The following is a 16,450-nucleotide window of genomic DNA, read 5'->3' on the forward strand; positions in this document are numbered from 1 at the left end:
AATGGATGTAATGTGATTACAGTCCAAAACCAATGCAATCACATTACATTGCATTCTGCAATGTTTTAAAGATAATTTTACCCTTCAATTTTATTACTTTATTAAAAATATTTTATAATATTATAATTAAAATAAAAATATTAAAATAAAATATATAATATAAGAATAAAAATTAAAATAAAATAAAATATAAAAAATTAACATTTATATAATATAGGTAAAACAAATTAAAATAAAATATATAATATAAAAAAATATATTAAAAAAATAAAAATAAAATATATAAAATTATAATAATAAATAAAAATAAAATATATGACATTAAAAATATATTTAAAATATGATATTATATAAAAATTAATAATATAAATATAAATATATTAAAAATAAAATATAAAATATTATAATAATAAATAAAAATAAAATATATGACATTAAAAATATATTTAAGAAATGATATTATATAAAAATTATTAATAAAATATAAATATATTAAAAATAAAATATAATAATAATAAATAAAAATATATTTAAAAAATAATATTATATAAAAATTAATAATACTAAATATAAATATATTAAATTTATATTTTAATAATTAAGAGTAATTTTGATAATTAACATTACATTCTCACTAAAATACTTGTAAATCAAACACTGTAATGTTATCTTCTTTACATTTTAATCATTATTTTACTTATATATCAAACATTATAATATTATTTTTTTTATAATTACATTACTTAATCATATTTGCAATCACATTAACGTATATGACGGTGGTGCAACAGTGGAGCTCAGTAAACGAAAGTGGGAAAACTTAAACTAACAAAGAGAGAGAGATGGAGAGATTAGGGGATTGTATAGAAGAGTTAATGAAGTTCACACTCCAATCTCACATTAACAAATCCCTCAATTTCGAACTGCGTCTCTCCCCTGAGTTCTGCTCCGGCCTCCTCAATTCCGACCACGCCGATCCCAACCCGGGCCCCCCTGGTAAGAAAACCCCCATAAAATTTGAAGCGATAGGAAAGCAATGCATCTTGATAATCAGAAGGTTGTTAGGGTAATTTTAGTCATTTGATAGAAGCATATTTGCTTTTTCATGCTGGGATGCTGCAGATATTTGGAAAGGAGTTCCCTCATACCCTTTATACAAGCATCTCGCATTAGCTTTGTACCAATCCATTGTTTCCGGCTCCATTTGCAATAGGCAACACAATTTGGGGCTAATGCACGACGAAATTTCTACCAAACAGAAGGAAGAGTGGAAGAAGTTGGTTTCAAATAAGGGACTTGAGTTGATAAATGTTAGTTAGTCATTCTTGATGCTGCTATTTTTGTTTTTCTTTTAGGTTTATGTCTAATAATTTGTTTTCTTGTAGATTATGGATAATATAGACTTTGAACTTCATGCCCAGGAGCCCTTCTTTTCAATGTTAAGAGGTATTTTTGGTTGTTTTATTTTTTACCATTGCCCTTATTCCCCTGTCATTATCTAAGCAATTGCGAAACTTTGCATTCTTCGCAGATGGCTTGAAGACAATTGAAGGAAGGTGTGCAGTTGGCAAATACAACAAGTACGTCTTGGGATTCACTTTGTTTTTTTCTTCCCACTTGTTCCTTTGCATGACTGGTATTTCTTTTTCTTGGGCACTTACTTTTTAAACTTGTCTTGTACTCATTGATTTCTGTTATGCAATCTATTCATTTTAATGTTCTTTTTGTTACTTGAGGACACCATATGCATGCATTGATGGCCAAGCCATTTAAGATTTCAAATTCAACTGCAGTTAATCCAGCGTGGAATATACTCTATACTAGTAGCTAGGGAGTAAGTTGCCTTGGCAGATTAAACTCAGCCTTAGCCGACCTTTCCGGTTGCTAAATAAAAACCATCCTGATAGCCTATTTGATAGGTGAATTTTTTGTCTTTTTTTCTCTTTTAAAAAGGAATAGATCCTGTTTTATTCCGGTGACAATGATAAGTATATAAACAAAAGGTAACGCCTTGTCTATCTAAACTCTTATCTTTGGTAACAAAATTATGTGTTTGCTTGACAGTTTCAAAAACTCAATATTGCAGAACTCCGCCTGTGAGAGTATATACTTGTGTGAAATCTACATGACATATGTAATGTTCTTGGTTAGGGGCCATAAGAGGATTCTCAATATGTCCTGCTTTATATTTTGAACAAGAAACAAAATGAACTCCTGTTTCTAATTAATGCATGCTATTAGGGTTTGTGCAACAGAAGGCCTGTGACTTTGTGGCTTACATACTCATCATACATTTGAATTATCTTACATGGTCATCCTGTTGAGGCAGAGGTGGGAAACTTTGCTTGAGGGGGCAGTGGACGGCCTGGAGATTGAACTGTCAATGTGACCTGAAAATGAGAGTTTATAATTGCTAAGCTGTGTGATTTAAAGTTTTGCATGTCTTCTGAACAATTTATGAGCTTTTAATGATAAGCCAATTCAGTTCTTCTTTGATGGTCAGCCCTTCTTATGATATTGTTGATTTAAAAATTAACTTCCAGTCGACTTTCCCCCTTTTTTCCATTATTGGTTTTAGGGTGTCCTGGTGGAAACCTGATTGATCTTTGATTCTTTTCGTTCTTTTCCTTTTGATAAGTGAGTCCTTTTATTTATCCCTATATTAATTATTTATTCTTTTAGTATTGAACCAGGTGCTATGATCCTCTTTAATAAATGTCTGGTGCTTGAAGTTCAGGTGAACTAATGCTTATGCCTTATACTCCATGTTCATGTTCTGAGCTAGGCTTTTCTAACTTCATCAATTTGCAGGATGTTCATCGTTATGATACATTTTCTAAAATGTTGGAGGCTGAAAGTCTTTTGCAAGTCCTTCCTGGAGTTAAATCTACTGAAGAAGGTAATGGCAGTGGAAGTTGGCCCATGATTCGCTTAGAAATATTTCTTTCTTCAGACAGGGAGAACATGGTTTACTCTGTGATACTATATATGGAATGAGGGAACTCATTACCAGATTTCAAATGAGGATTAATATCACTGTATAAAAATCATTTAAGACTGAGAGTAAATGATGTTGTTAAAAGATTGGATTCTGGTTCATTTGGTTCTTTGAGAGTTTATTGAAAATCATAAGATCATAAAGTCTGTTAACGTAGCTATTAATGAAATCTGATTTTGCTGAGAAATCTTAGAAATCCTAGCTTTTCTTTTCTCAGAGACATCTTAAATGTATGGACTATAGAGACTCTAGAGGAATGTTAACAAAAGTTAACAAAGGCTTTGACTTAATAAGTATAGGAGGTTGCTAGTGTCTTGGGTTCCTAACTTATAAACATGCATGTCTATGTGCTACTTAGCCTCCAACTTTCTTTTGCTTTATTAGTCAATAACCAAATGAAAATACTTGTGCTTACCTATTTTTATGTATTAGGACTTCAAAATCTAATTTTATTCTAAATGTAGCAGGTTTTTAGTTAATGCAGGAGTCATTGAAAGGAATATTGTGGGAAGTTTAATTCTTGTTTCTAGATGATTTGCTAATTCCTTTGTGGTAATTTGTTGATGCGTTTGCAGGCTTGCAAATATATAGGAAATTTTACACAGAGGAGAAGGAAAGGTCTAATGGTGTCCTTGCAATCTGTATTTCTAATTTGGTGGCTCAGCCCTCTATGTTGTTGGCCAGCATACTATCTGTCAGTTACTTACAGCATTTTTTGAGTTGTAAATTTTGTTATATGTATCAAATTAATCTGATATCTTGCGAAAGGAAAATTTTTGTGTGGTTGTTTTGTGCATGCCTGTTTGGCTTCTGTCATGTTGATTGAGTTTTAAAACCCTTGAATTTCTGATGCAATTCCAAGTAGTTTACTGGGAACTTACTATTATATAGTAATGAGTGTCAAGAGAGAGAAAAAAAGCTAGAAGGAACAAACTAACATTGTGGTAGTCTCCTTTATTGATTCTATAAACATGAAAAAGACAATGTTATCCATTTTTTCATAATATACCCTGTAACATTTAGCATGTTATAAGGAATGGTTAACAGGAAAGTGTCTAGAGCTGTATGTTATCACCATCAGTCATGATTACAAAATGGAGACATGTGAAATTATTCATGATATTGTGGTAGAAAAAAAGAAGTGAATCTTGCGGCATGATCTGAAACTCTTGAAAATATTTAAGAGTGCATAATATATATACCTAGACTGTGACAAATACTAATTTTGGATTCTCAGCTATCATTTACTTAGAAACATAATTCTCAATTCAGTAGAATATATACCTAGACTGTGACAAAGACTAATTTTCGATTCTCAGTTATCATTTACTTAGAAACGCAATTCTCAATTCAGTAGAATTGCTGATAATAAAGTGGTAAAATATTGATTATGACTAACTTAAATCTTCTCTTGGAACATGAGTTCTGATCCATTTTTCTGGTGAATAGTAATATTTTTCTCAGGAACATGCTTCATCTTAGATCTAAGCAAGATCATGACATGATTGTATGAGCTGTATTTTAAAGGATTTTAGTAACTTGATTCAGCTATTTTATCATCCCAACACTATAGCAAGGTTCCAGGCCATATGCATAGGAGAAAAAGGCATTTTGGACTAGTAGAGATTTATTCTGTTACCAATTGAAACATCTTGAACTAATGGTATATGATTATGTCTACTTTATTAGTTGGCCACATTAACAGATTATTTTACATATATTGTAGTTATATCTTTGCTGACAATGAACCAATAGGAATGCACCACGTGCTAGTGCTTTTTATAATTCTATATGTACAGGATACGTCCTTTTTATGTTTGTAGGTTTTGTAGGGATTTAATTGGTTTAACAGTTATTTGTGGCAGCATTTGCCTAATGGTGCCTGTTTCAAATCTTAAATCATGTTGGCAGAGTGATCAATTCATTTGCCATTCATATATGGATTTATAGACAGATTAAACATGTCATTTCACTTCTTATGAGATCAGTGTTAGTGTTACTATTTTATGTCTGTTTGTGTATGCACTAGCTCTTTGAATCTCATATAACCAATAATACAAAGTCCAAACTCATTACTTGCCCAATGTATTTTCTAAGTGCCCTAAGTGGATGTTGAAACGTTTTATGTTTTAATCCAGGAACTAAGTTATGAAGGTGTTCAAAGGCTTCTGGCTCTAGCACACACTCCTGGAACAATTTCTGGTGCACTCCCCCCACCAAAATTTACACTTCTCTCGTCATTCATGTTGCCATATAATCCAGATGTAAGATAATGACTTGTGAATTGCTTTTATGCTTTCCATTTGCGAGGAAGGCTCTTTTACTTTTCTTCTCGTTTACCTTAAGGTTTGTTTCTTACCTTGGACTTTCTTTTATTATCTCAACTGAATCACAATTAGTGTGCATGATTTTTAGTATTCAAATAAAAAAGGAATGAAAAGGCTTGGTTATGTTGATTGAAGAGATAGGTTTTTTTTTCCCTATAAAAAAAAGTTCTGCTAGTAAATGCAAAAAAGTACGGTAGTCTGGGTGGTGCAGGGAGAAGAGGCTACCCATTTTTTTCTCACACCATGCCTGTGCAAAACTGACCTGTCGATGGGTGACTGTGAGTATGTGTCCCACCAAACAACAGGTCCTAAGGACATTGATATTATCATTTTAACATTTCCTTCTAGATAGATGTATCTTTTGGTGCTCCTTTTTGCTTTATTAATGATTTCAACTTTTGGTCTTTGAACTGGTAAAGAAAAACATTTTACTCTAGCCATGTGTCACATGCACCTGTTTTGGATATAATGTTTGGTAATCTTTAGTGTGCCTCTGTGTGTGTCTTTTGTGGGGGAGGGGTATATATCTATACAGCACGATTTGATTATGGTATCTTTCTTTCTGTTCTTCCTTTTCTTTTAATAATTAATCCCAACATTGTTGCTGCTAATATATTGTATGACTTGACTATGGTTGCTCTTTTTGTGGTCTCTAGGTCAGAGGCAGTACCTTGACTCATGGAGCTAGGGCCTTGTCAAAGCATGCTGATCGAAGTAGCAGTAAGTACTGGGGAAATTTAAATGGAAGTGGTGAGTTCTTTTGTAGATCCAACTTGTCATCACGATGCTTAAAGATGTGCTTTTAGTTTTCTGTTTTTCTCTGTCTCATTTGTTTTTGTTACATGTGTGCTTGTGTGTGTGTTTTTTTCATTAACATTGACTATCCAAGGTGTGAATCTTTCCTGATTTCTTTGGTTGATAAAGGGGTCTGGTTTTGGTTACTCTGGTGTATGAAAAGACTAAAATCCTAGCTCTATTTTGGGCTTGCAAATATTCCATGAGGCTTCTTGGAGATAGTTGAGTGCGTAACAGAAAGCTTGATCTTACTAGGTTACTTCTGAAATAAAGATAACTCCACTAGCAATAACATAAAATTAACTTCTATTGTTCCATCACTTGTACCATCTGAATTTTGGTTTCAAGAGCTCTAGTTTCTATGACTCATTCTAGGAGCATAATTTACTTTTGCTGGTTTTAAACAACCCAAATTCTCTGATTTTTAGTTTGGAAAAGTTGATCATCATAGGTTCTGTATCAAGCACACAACTGAAGTATTGTTATAATGTTTAGAAGACTTGAGAGTATAAACTATACATTCATTCTTGGAAATGTTAGTATATAGTTAAAGAATAATTTATGGATTTAGGTTGGGCATTGAGTATGCAGTAACCAAATATATATTTGATAGAGTGGTAAGTGTTAATGTTGTAAGATAAACCTATATCTGTTGAACAATCTCTATTTATATACCACAACTGAAAGACCAGACTAGGATCACATGATTTTTAGGTTGGAATATGTGTAGGTGATTAGACAATGTTTCTATCAATCTTCTAAGGAGTGCGTTATGAAAAATATGACTTATGAAGGGAAAAGATAGAGAGAGAGGCTTGTCCGTTTGGGCTTTATGCCTTTCCTCTAAAGCTCTTTGCTATACTTTGTAACTTACCTATATAGTAATTATTTACTTGGTGTGTAGAATCTTACAATTCTGGAAGAGATCCTTGAGTTTAATCATGAAGTTTGTTGTGTTTACATTGGAAGATAGTTGCATCTTAGATGTGGTCACCAATTAGGATGGGAAAGAGGATAATCATATTAGTTAAGTATATTTGCCTCTTAGTGCAAAGTTGGACCTTTCCAATATTACCAAATTAAAATTGATAGCGGGATGCCTAAATAGTCTATGTTGAGTATTACACATGCACGCACATGGAACCTTGATTATTTCTTTAGTAAGTGACCATCTAATCAGTACTTTCCTATTTCTATTTCCCCAGATTCAAATAAAAATAATCTTGCAGTGGGTGTCATTACTCATTTGATCACTAATTGTTGCTGGTTGAATGTGTATATTGTTCAATTGCATGGTGCTATCTTTGAGATAAGAGTTGGTGAAGGCTATGGTGCGCGATGGTCTAAAGACGGAACTAAGGTATGCATATATTATCAAAAGCCTAGTTATGGTATGCATGTATGCTTATATGGATCTACATGTGCTAGTGATGCATTTATATCGATTGTTGTGTAGTTTGTATTTTATCATCTGATTGTTGGATGTAATAATCTATTTATACACGATATGCACCTCAAAATCTAAGCTAACATGATACATTACGTTGATCAATGAAAATTTCTTAAATTACCTATATAACTATATAAATTTTATCCCTGGGGTATAGTTTTTACTAACCTCTATTATCAATATACCATGAATTTTCAAAAAAAAAAAAAACTATATAAATTTTATGAAAAATGGTTAGACATGCTCAAACCATTGGAAATTGGTACGTGTTATCATCTATATAAATAGAATATTAAATTAAATGATCTTTTTTTCAAAAAAAGATTACATAAAAAGCTTTTACTGGGTTAAGTTGGTTCTAACTCTATAAGCAACCTAGTGTAATAGTTATTGCCTTTTTCATATTTTCTTATATCAATTTTATTTTACCAATCCTTGGATTTGATGTCCCATTAACATTGATCATGCATGTCAAGTTTCAAGTTGATTATAATTTTCTAATTGATTCATTAATTTCAATATTATTTCAATTGTTAGATATATATGAGTGAAATTGTAGTTTTCTTGATTTACCAGTAATTGATATTGGGTCAGCATGAATTTATGTGCATGATATTGTTGGGGGCTTGGTTTAATATGATCCACCAAAGAAATTACTGATGGGTTATGGGTGAAATTATTTTTAATTTTTTCAGTGGTAACTTGATTCCTACTGTCCCTAATTTAGCAATCTTTACACCTATTAGTAACTTGTTATGCAGATTATATCCTACCAATCCATTTTCAAGCCAATCCAATATATAACCATGGATCAATCAATTGGATTGTCTCAACCAGGATGTATTTAACAGTTAAAATTTATGATGCAAAAGAAACAATTTGATATATTTAGTTAAGTTGAAGATTAATATGTGTGATCTACATGGTACTTGAAAATTTTATATATTTATATAAGATAAAATATCTATTCCTGGGTATGTTTGATATGTATGTGATAGTACCAACATTATTTGGGTTGGGCTGATTAAATATTTAATTTTAGGTAACTGGGCTTAAAGTTTTTTTTTCTATTTGGTTGGAATTCATGCCTACACATACATGTAATTGGATGGAATATATTGTGATTCCTTAGTGCCACTCGGTTTTGCTCCGTTTGCCTATATGCATGATTGTGGGACCTGGTGGATCCTTCACATCCAATATTTAAATATTTTAGTATTGAGCTCATCTACCTTTTATATACTTTTATATTTTTGTGTTATCTCTTTTAATGTCAACTTCCACTTGCAGTCCTATAAGTCCCCTAAACGCCCATAAATGCCATAACAGAATGTATGTGTATGCTACTGTCATCAATTTAAAAACAAAACAAAGATGCCTTACGTATGGCATCTGCATCTTTTCTACGACTGCATGTTAATAACTGGCTATACGTACTGCTAAAGCAACCTGACGCCATTCCTTTGATAGATATACACTTTTATTTGCTTCAAGATATTTCACTTTAATATTTAAACTCGTAATGGATATAGTTTTTAACATTTTTCTGTTGTTTCAGTTCATTGGATTTCTAGAACCTTATATGGATGATGGTCACTTGAAGGGATGGAAGCATTGACTTGACTCTGGAGTTCTTTGCACTGGCTTCCATGATCTACGAGGTATCCCCTTCCATCTTATTACTACCCCACTTTGTAAAGCTTTGGTCTGAGAAAATTGAATTTTTCATTTCATGTGCAATTTTTCACCACAACACACAAACGCACATGCACTCTTGTTTCTTCCCTCTTTTTTGCAACCTTTTAATCCCTTGCATAATACATGGTTTTTAACCTTCTTCTTCTTTCTGTTCATTCCATTCTCCTTTCATTTCCTAATTGTTTTCATTTCTATTTTCTCTCTTCTTTGAGAAAAGAGTAATTTTTTTTACCTTTGAAGACCTTTTTATTAAGGCTAAGTTTGGCATTGTCACTTTGTTGTAAAATGGTGACTTGGGCCACAACACAACACCAAATAGATTGAAAACGGAGGTTTGTGGTTTTTCACCGCAGTTTCGATGTCACAATTTTTAAACAAACAGTTTTACAGTTCTTGGTCTTTGTTCTTTTGTCTATTTTTCTTTGCCGCTTTTTATTTCTTTTCTTTTCTTTTGTGGGTCAAAGCATAGTCATTAAACTTGCATCAGATGTCAGACTTGATGATAGCATTGGGTTGCTGGTTAATTAGTTCATAAGTTGGGTTATTTTTTTGACACCATTGGATTAATTAAATATATTTATGTTATATAACATAATTTTAAAAATTAAGAATATAAAGGATATTCAAGTTAAAAAATGTGGTTACAAATAAAAATTTGATGCAAAATACTCATAAAAGGAGTTATTGTTTTCAACTTTCTAGTCATTAGACATATTATGATAATAGCAGGAATATAAGTAAAATTAAATGGAATATTTGTCTTTTTCATTTTTTTTATCAAAATATTTAATGAAGCAATGATGGAGGTATCAGCTATCCTTTGGAAATGAAGATTTTTTTTTTTTTAATTGGAGAAAGGGTGATTTGAACCCTAAACAGGAGATCATGCACCAATCAATGAGCCAACTTTTGAGAACCAAGGTTGAGAGTTAGCAACAACATATAAGAATTTTGCCAATTAAAAATAATAAAAGCCCTGGTTGACCCTAGAAAAAGCTGTCCTGGTTTGTCTAAAACTTGCCAGGTCAACAGTTTTGACCATGTCATGTGCATGAGCATTTCAAAATTAAACCTGACCAAATTTGGTTGCGCCTTGCTGTGTTTTAGAATTATGGTTCAGAGTTGAGACTAATAATTTTCTTCTAGGTTTTGTATCTAGCGGTTGTACCATATGTACATACATATGTGACACTGCAAAAATACATTTGCCAATCTTTGTAGCCGCATCAGTCTGGTAGGGGAACTCACAACATGAAGCCAATATTACTAATTTATATAAGTGGGATTGAGCTCATTGTAGATTTCCTTCAAATAGATTGGATAATTAGGAGTGGGTTTTGTATGTCATGTGGTTTGGAAAGGTTTTATTTCCCTGACCTATATGTGCAATTACCTGTATAAAAAATCAAATAATTATTTTTTTTTCTTAGTTGTGAATGAGTAAGTAATTAAACTAGGTTCATGGGATACTACCTGAGTACCCATTCTCTTATTTTCATATTGAGGGTATCCTTTTCCATATCACTGTGGTTAAACTATTTCTTTTGGGCTAGAGTTTTCCAATGTTAGGGTTTAGATTCTGAAGAGGACAATTGTTATGTATAAAAACGTTCTTATTCTAGTAGATTTATGTTTGTGCGTATGTATGGCTTTGACTTGGTTTTTTGGAGCCACTTCAATATGTTGAACTAATTCATCTCATAGACACTGGTGAGTGCATCAAGAATTAATAGTGAATTTATGCTTTTCTGGTTGTAATACTGAATAGGATAAGATATGGTACATATCTGCTATTGAGTGTGGCATGGTGGCAGAGAGTGGTAATTGATAGAAACTAGTAATTTAAATTCATAATTAATGCATTCATGGAGTTATAACTCTGTTTGGTAGACAACCTTGATATCCCTGGAATGCTGGTGAGCACAACACTTGTAGGCTAATATTAATCTAGTTCTTATGATAATACGGCTTCTTGCTGTGAAGTGTTTGCTGATATTGAAGGCACAAGCTGGTAATCTAAACTTGGAAGAGTCATGGTTGTAAGGTAGTAATATACTTTTTCATTGATCTACATGGAGTGAAAGGAATGATAGTTCCTTTGAAAGAATAAAGTTGCTAACATGAGATGAAGATGGAATTTTGGGCACTTTACTTTCTTTGCCTTTTTATCCCTCCTTTGCTGATTCTCGTTTCTTCTTGCATTTCCTATCTTGAACTTTAGACATTGAGTTTTGTTGCTTTTCTGGTTTTTGGTTTCTGCTTCTTGTTTTCTACTTTTTGTTGTTTTTATTTGTATGCTCTACATGAACTAGGGCAGTTTTTTGTTGTTGTTCCCCTTTTTCCTCCCTTACTGTTCTTCCTATTAAAAAAATATCAATAATGTTACTTATCCTGTTCAAGGGGAGGCATAATCAAGGATCCTTTGTTTTTTTTTGGTGGGATGGGAGAGAAACAGGATTGGGGGGTGTTAGCCAGTGGAGGAATGGATGATTCTTAAGCTGAGCTACAGGGAAATGGTAGCGCTGTGGTGGCAATAAGTGCAATTAAACAGTGTCTCAGATGAATATGCATTTGAGTTTTTGATTCATCATATTAGGTGTGGCAAAATATGACTGAATAGTTGAAAGGGAAAGATGATTGAGACGAGAAAGAACCGACAGACGATAAACTTTGCAGCTGATGCTGACAAATTTGGATTGGTGATGGCAATGATGATGACAGCCAAGTGTGTATATTTGTCGGCCACTTCATGATGAGAGCTTTCACATGGATTTAGTTGTGACAAGATTGCATCAAACTGCCCCTTGGGTGGAAAAGTGCTGACTATGGTAAGCAAGTTGGTTTTTTGGCCCCATACTTCAAAGCAATATCTGAGTTGAGTCATCACAATCTGTTTCTCCTTCGTGAACATTTAGTGTATGCAATTATCTCAAGGACAACTGATGTTAAGATTTTAGCTTTTTAAGTGTGCTTGAACAAATGCACGAGCTAGGATACTCTATGCTTCCTCCCAACTTTTGTAAATTATTGAACCCAAAAAATTATTCGAACATCCCACCATCTGATACTGGTATTTACCTTCATTTCTATGAAGCTCTTTTACTTATTCTATTGACCTTATTGTGTCTTACCTCCAGTACCCACTAAGTCTTATTTGTTGGCTTTTTTAAAAAGCACACATTAAAGCTCCTTGAATATGTTAAACACTTAGCTGGACTCAGTGTGATTATGCAGGAGATCTAAAGGGATTATTGTGTCAGGAAGTAGAAGAAGGAAGGCTTGTATAAATAGAATGGACCCCTCAATTCTAGTTCATCCGTTTGGTGATTCTTGCTTTGTGTAAATTTAATTGCAATATTGGAGGGCATCTATTGACATAGTAAACTACATGTTTGGAATGTTTGTTGGTAGTTTAACTATTAATAAAAGAACATCAGTATTTGTTAAATTTATGAGTCTTGATTCTGATAAGCCCCAAATTCTTTTGTCCAGCAAATCTGAAACAGGTTCGTCTGCTGGAATCTGGAGTTACCCAATGAGTAATCAAGTTGAGCATAGCAACATGATCTGCCAGTGAAACTTTCTCATGGTATGATTTTGTGGTGGGTTTGGCTTTCCTTTCTTTTCTGCAAACGTGGCAGGAGCCAATACCCTTTGCTTGCATGCCACGTGTCCCACTTTATTCATGAATTTTCCGTAAATAACACCTGCAAGCATGGATAACTGACACACCCACGATGAACAAAAAGCTCAGATTTCAGATCCAAAGTTGGATCCATATATTCATATGTAAACAGTAAGTTGAACCCAAGACCTTTTCATATACATAACTTTGCTCTTTCACTTTGCTTACCAGCATAATGGTTCTGCCTTGTGCCTTGTCATTTATTAAATATCTTTTTAATGCTTTCGGTGTACATTGTTCTTTAAAATCTTTTATGAACCCACCAAAAAAGAAAGATGAATACAGGCAATGGCCTTATTCCCTGATTGCATTTTAAAATTATGTGTTATAGTTTGTGGAGGAATGTAACATCAAGCCCCTAAAGTTGTACCTCTTTTCTACTTTTGTTGGACATGTCATGTGGCTCTTGAAATTTTCCATCCCACATCATAAAATTATTACAAATCACATTCACCTCTAAAGACTTCATCAAAGCTTTTGACTGACTCCTAATTCCATAGACCTCGATCCATTTGCTTGCGGTTGCTTTCTGTTGTTGTTTATAATGGGATGCATGTGACCGTATTTAGTCCTTATCTATGAAATTTTTGTATCCCACCTTTACATGGAAATAGTAGATGAGAACTAAAATGTCTTTCTCTAGAGGTCCTCAACATAATTGTGATGTTTCTTATTGTTTTAGAATTTTGATTCCCTTTCTCAGGAATTATCTTTAAGTCCTTCAGTCCCATTCACTACCAATAGCCCTTTTATGAATCCAAAAATTGCAAAAAAATAAAGAAAAAAGGGAAGAGAAATAGCAGAAGGAACACACGTGTAGTTCCCTTGACTTTCTTCTCTCTATCCCTAAATTGTAATTGAACCAATGAAAGCATTTGCTTTATTTCATGTCTCCTGGAAATGACTCTGTTTTTTGGTTGGTAGGCGCAATTTGATCTCTCTTTATGAAAAAGGTTATGTAATTATAAAATTATGATGGCAAACTTATCTTTGTAGGACCCCCATTACATATTTTTTAGATATTTTATAACAATAAAGGGGTTTGGAATAAGTAATTGGACAGTGGGATTATTGTACAACATTGGGAAAAGGCTTTGGAGGGGGAAGCATATCATTCTAGACGGCCTTGAGCTTTTCTACAACTTTGGTAGCCTCTTGTAAGCAGAAAAGCCTTAACCCTACCATTCACGCTTTTGACCTTTGGAAAAGCTTTTGATTCGAAGCTAAAAGCATTCAATCGCACGTCCGTGCATAGACACATTCCCAAAATTTTAGGCAAATGCTAATGGATCCCATCACGCAACCTCCCACATGACGTTGGCTCCTAGGGTTCATCAGTTTGTGTTAGACAAATATGTATTAATGCTGCAATAACAAAATTGAACCATTTTGCAAAAAAGTTGGCATGCTTTTCTCATTTCAGTCAAAAGAAATCCATATGGAAACGTTTGTATTTTATTTGAATTACTAGGTATACCACAATTGTTTGTTTATCTTGATATATGTCCAAGGGACACCTCACCTTTGGGGAAAAAAAAAAATCTATTCATCCCAAATGTAATACCTACAATTGATTTGGCACAACAATTAATGGAAAAAAAATTTATTTTTAGTTTCTTTATAGAAGTATTGAAAAAGTTTTATAATATTGGTGTTTGATTATTCTTAATAAAAAAATTAAAAAAGAGAAAAAAAGAAAAATAAAGGGTAATTCACTCCAATTTTTGAGTAAAAGATATATACATTTAGCATCAAACTAAATGTTTATATGCCAAAGGGAAAAAAAAAAATTGTTGAAACTAAATGTATATATCATATACCCAATTTGAGACTGATGAAAGTATTATTAGGGGAACTAAAAACAATATAAAAAATAGTAATCATATAAATAATAATGAGGCAACCTCATTAGGATAAGTATTTTTAGTTACTCATTGGTGTAATTAACGTGCTAGCTATCCCAACCAACCAATTAAAGGATTCGTCAAAAGAAAAAATGATCTACTGTGAAACGTATAATTAAAGCAGTGGAAAATTTCTCTAAAAATGTTGAACATCACTTGTTGTTTATAATGTTTACAAATCAAACAAAAAAAAATGGTGTATGAGAAACATAGATGCAGACAAATGAGGCTGCAAAATATAGGACCACATGAATGGAATCGACATAAAAATCATCGTCATCCAGCATATTTTTCAAAGAAAGAAAATGAAGAAAAAAGATAAAAAAAAAAGTTGAGGAGGCTGAGGCAAAGACAGCTCTCCAATGATTGGATGGAAAAAACAGGAACCTCTTACCTTGTCTTCTTGTCTAATCATTAGTTAGGAATAAACTTCATTTTGATACCATTTAAATTGGTTTATTCACCTTCCGGACCCCCCTTTTCTTCTTTTTTTAATCTTTAATCTTCATATAAAACCTCATTTCTAGGTATAATAATAAATATTATTAATCCCATCATTCATCATATATACTTAAAATATTACAAACTTGCACCCATTCTTAACTCAAAAGTAAACTTTAGCCCTATAAACCCCGACAAAGAGCATTACTTGGTTACGTAAATAAATAGATTATTCAGTCTCTCGGGTTAAAATTACAAGATATGTTATATTTTTATAAGAATCATACATTTGATATTAATGTTAATAATTAGAGTTATCAATAAATTTAAAATTCACAATCATTTGTTTTGAAATAATCGAATTTAATTATTAAATCAATTACTTATCAATTTTTTATTTTTATTTTTGTGTGATATCAAGAAATTGAACTTTATACAATATTGCTTCAATGAGATTCTAAGATTTCGCTTTACATGCAAACATAGAGGATTGAACAAGTGATACATTAATGATAAGGTAATCTTCCCAAACTTACGATTTTTATTCTCAAATATTAATTTTTATTGCTTATAATGAGTTGTGACAATGAGGTGCCACTTGCAACTAGTAATCGTATGCGATTTTGGACAAAGTCAAGGATTTTAACAAATCTGAGAAGGATTGAATTGACATGAAAATATATCAAGAACTGAGAATAGAACATAACAAAAGACATGTTGACATATTCTTGAAGATGTTCTGGAAAGGGGTAGTGAGTGATTATTGTAATGGTTACTAAATAATTATTAACAATGATTAATTTATGGTATGAGTTATATACTGACTGCACTGCATATTCCTACTCCAAACCTTTATTAAGAATTATTATGTACATAATTTTCAATTGAAATCTATAATTGTTATTTATTATGTAGCATTCATTGGTGGCAGAAGAATGAGAATTTCTAACCTTCTCTTGGGCAACACACCTTCATTATTTTTTTAAATTTAATTAAGTGTTAGGTTACACCATGGAAATATCCCTTCTCCTTTCTTAGTCTCCCTATAGAGGTATAGCTCTCATACATTATCATCACCCACATAACTTTGTATTCAAAGACAGACCGGCTCTAAGCTGGTTCAAGCTAGAAGTTCATTTATATATATATATA

General features: G+C 32.4%; 1 protein-coding gene across 5 annotated transcripts; it reads left to right on the forward strand.

Moving 5' to 3' along the window:
- Positions 1-791: 791 nt before the first annotated feature.
- Positions 792-13,185, forward strand: LOC110422377 (uncharacterized). 5 transcript variants are annotated; one of them, XR_016351535.1, is made up of 14 exons: positions 792-996; positions 1,123-1,310; positions 1,386-1,446; positions 1,532-1,580; positions 2,683-2,737; positions 2,812-2,899; positions 3,574-3,692; positions 5,137-5,200; positions 5,313-5,344; positions 5,982-6,075; positions 7,326-7,480; positions 9,129-9,231; positions 11,724-12,096; positions 12,761-13,185. XR_016351535.1 is itself a non-coding variant. In XM_021436266.1 (12 exons), the coding sequence occupies exons 1-11, from the start codon at positions 843-845 to the stop codon at positions 9,186-9,188; spliced, it is 1,149 nt and encodes a 382-aa protein (XP_021291941.1). In that variant the 5' UTR covers positions 792-842; the 3' UTR covers positions 9,189-9,231; positions 12,761-13,185. The 5 variants fall into 5 exon arrangements, 2 of the variants coding, with proteins under 2 accessions (XP_021291941.1, XP_021291940.1); XR_016351533.1 differs by lacking the exon at positions 5,313-5,344 and having other exon boundaries at positions 5,137-5,262; XR_016351534.1 differs by lacking the exon at positions 5,313-5,344 and having other exon boundaries at positions 5,137-5,262; positions 11,865-12,096.
- Positions 13,186-16,450: the final 3,265 nt, after the last annotated feature.

Source organism: Theobroma umbraticum, unplaced genomic scaffold (genome assembly GCF_002168275.2).
Source record: "Theobroma umbraticum cultivar Fairchild unplaced genomic scaffold, ASM216827v3 scaffold_130.0, whole genome shotgun sequence".
Taxonomy (NCBI): domain Eukaryota; kingdom Viridiplantae; phylum Streptophyta; class Magnoliopsida; order Malvales; family Malvaceae; genus Theobroma; species Theobroma umbraticum.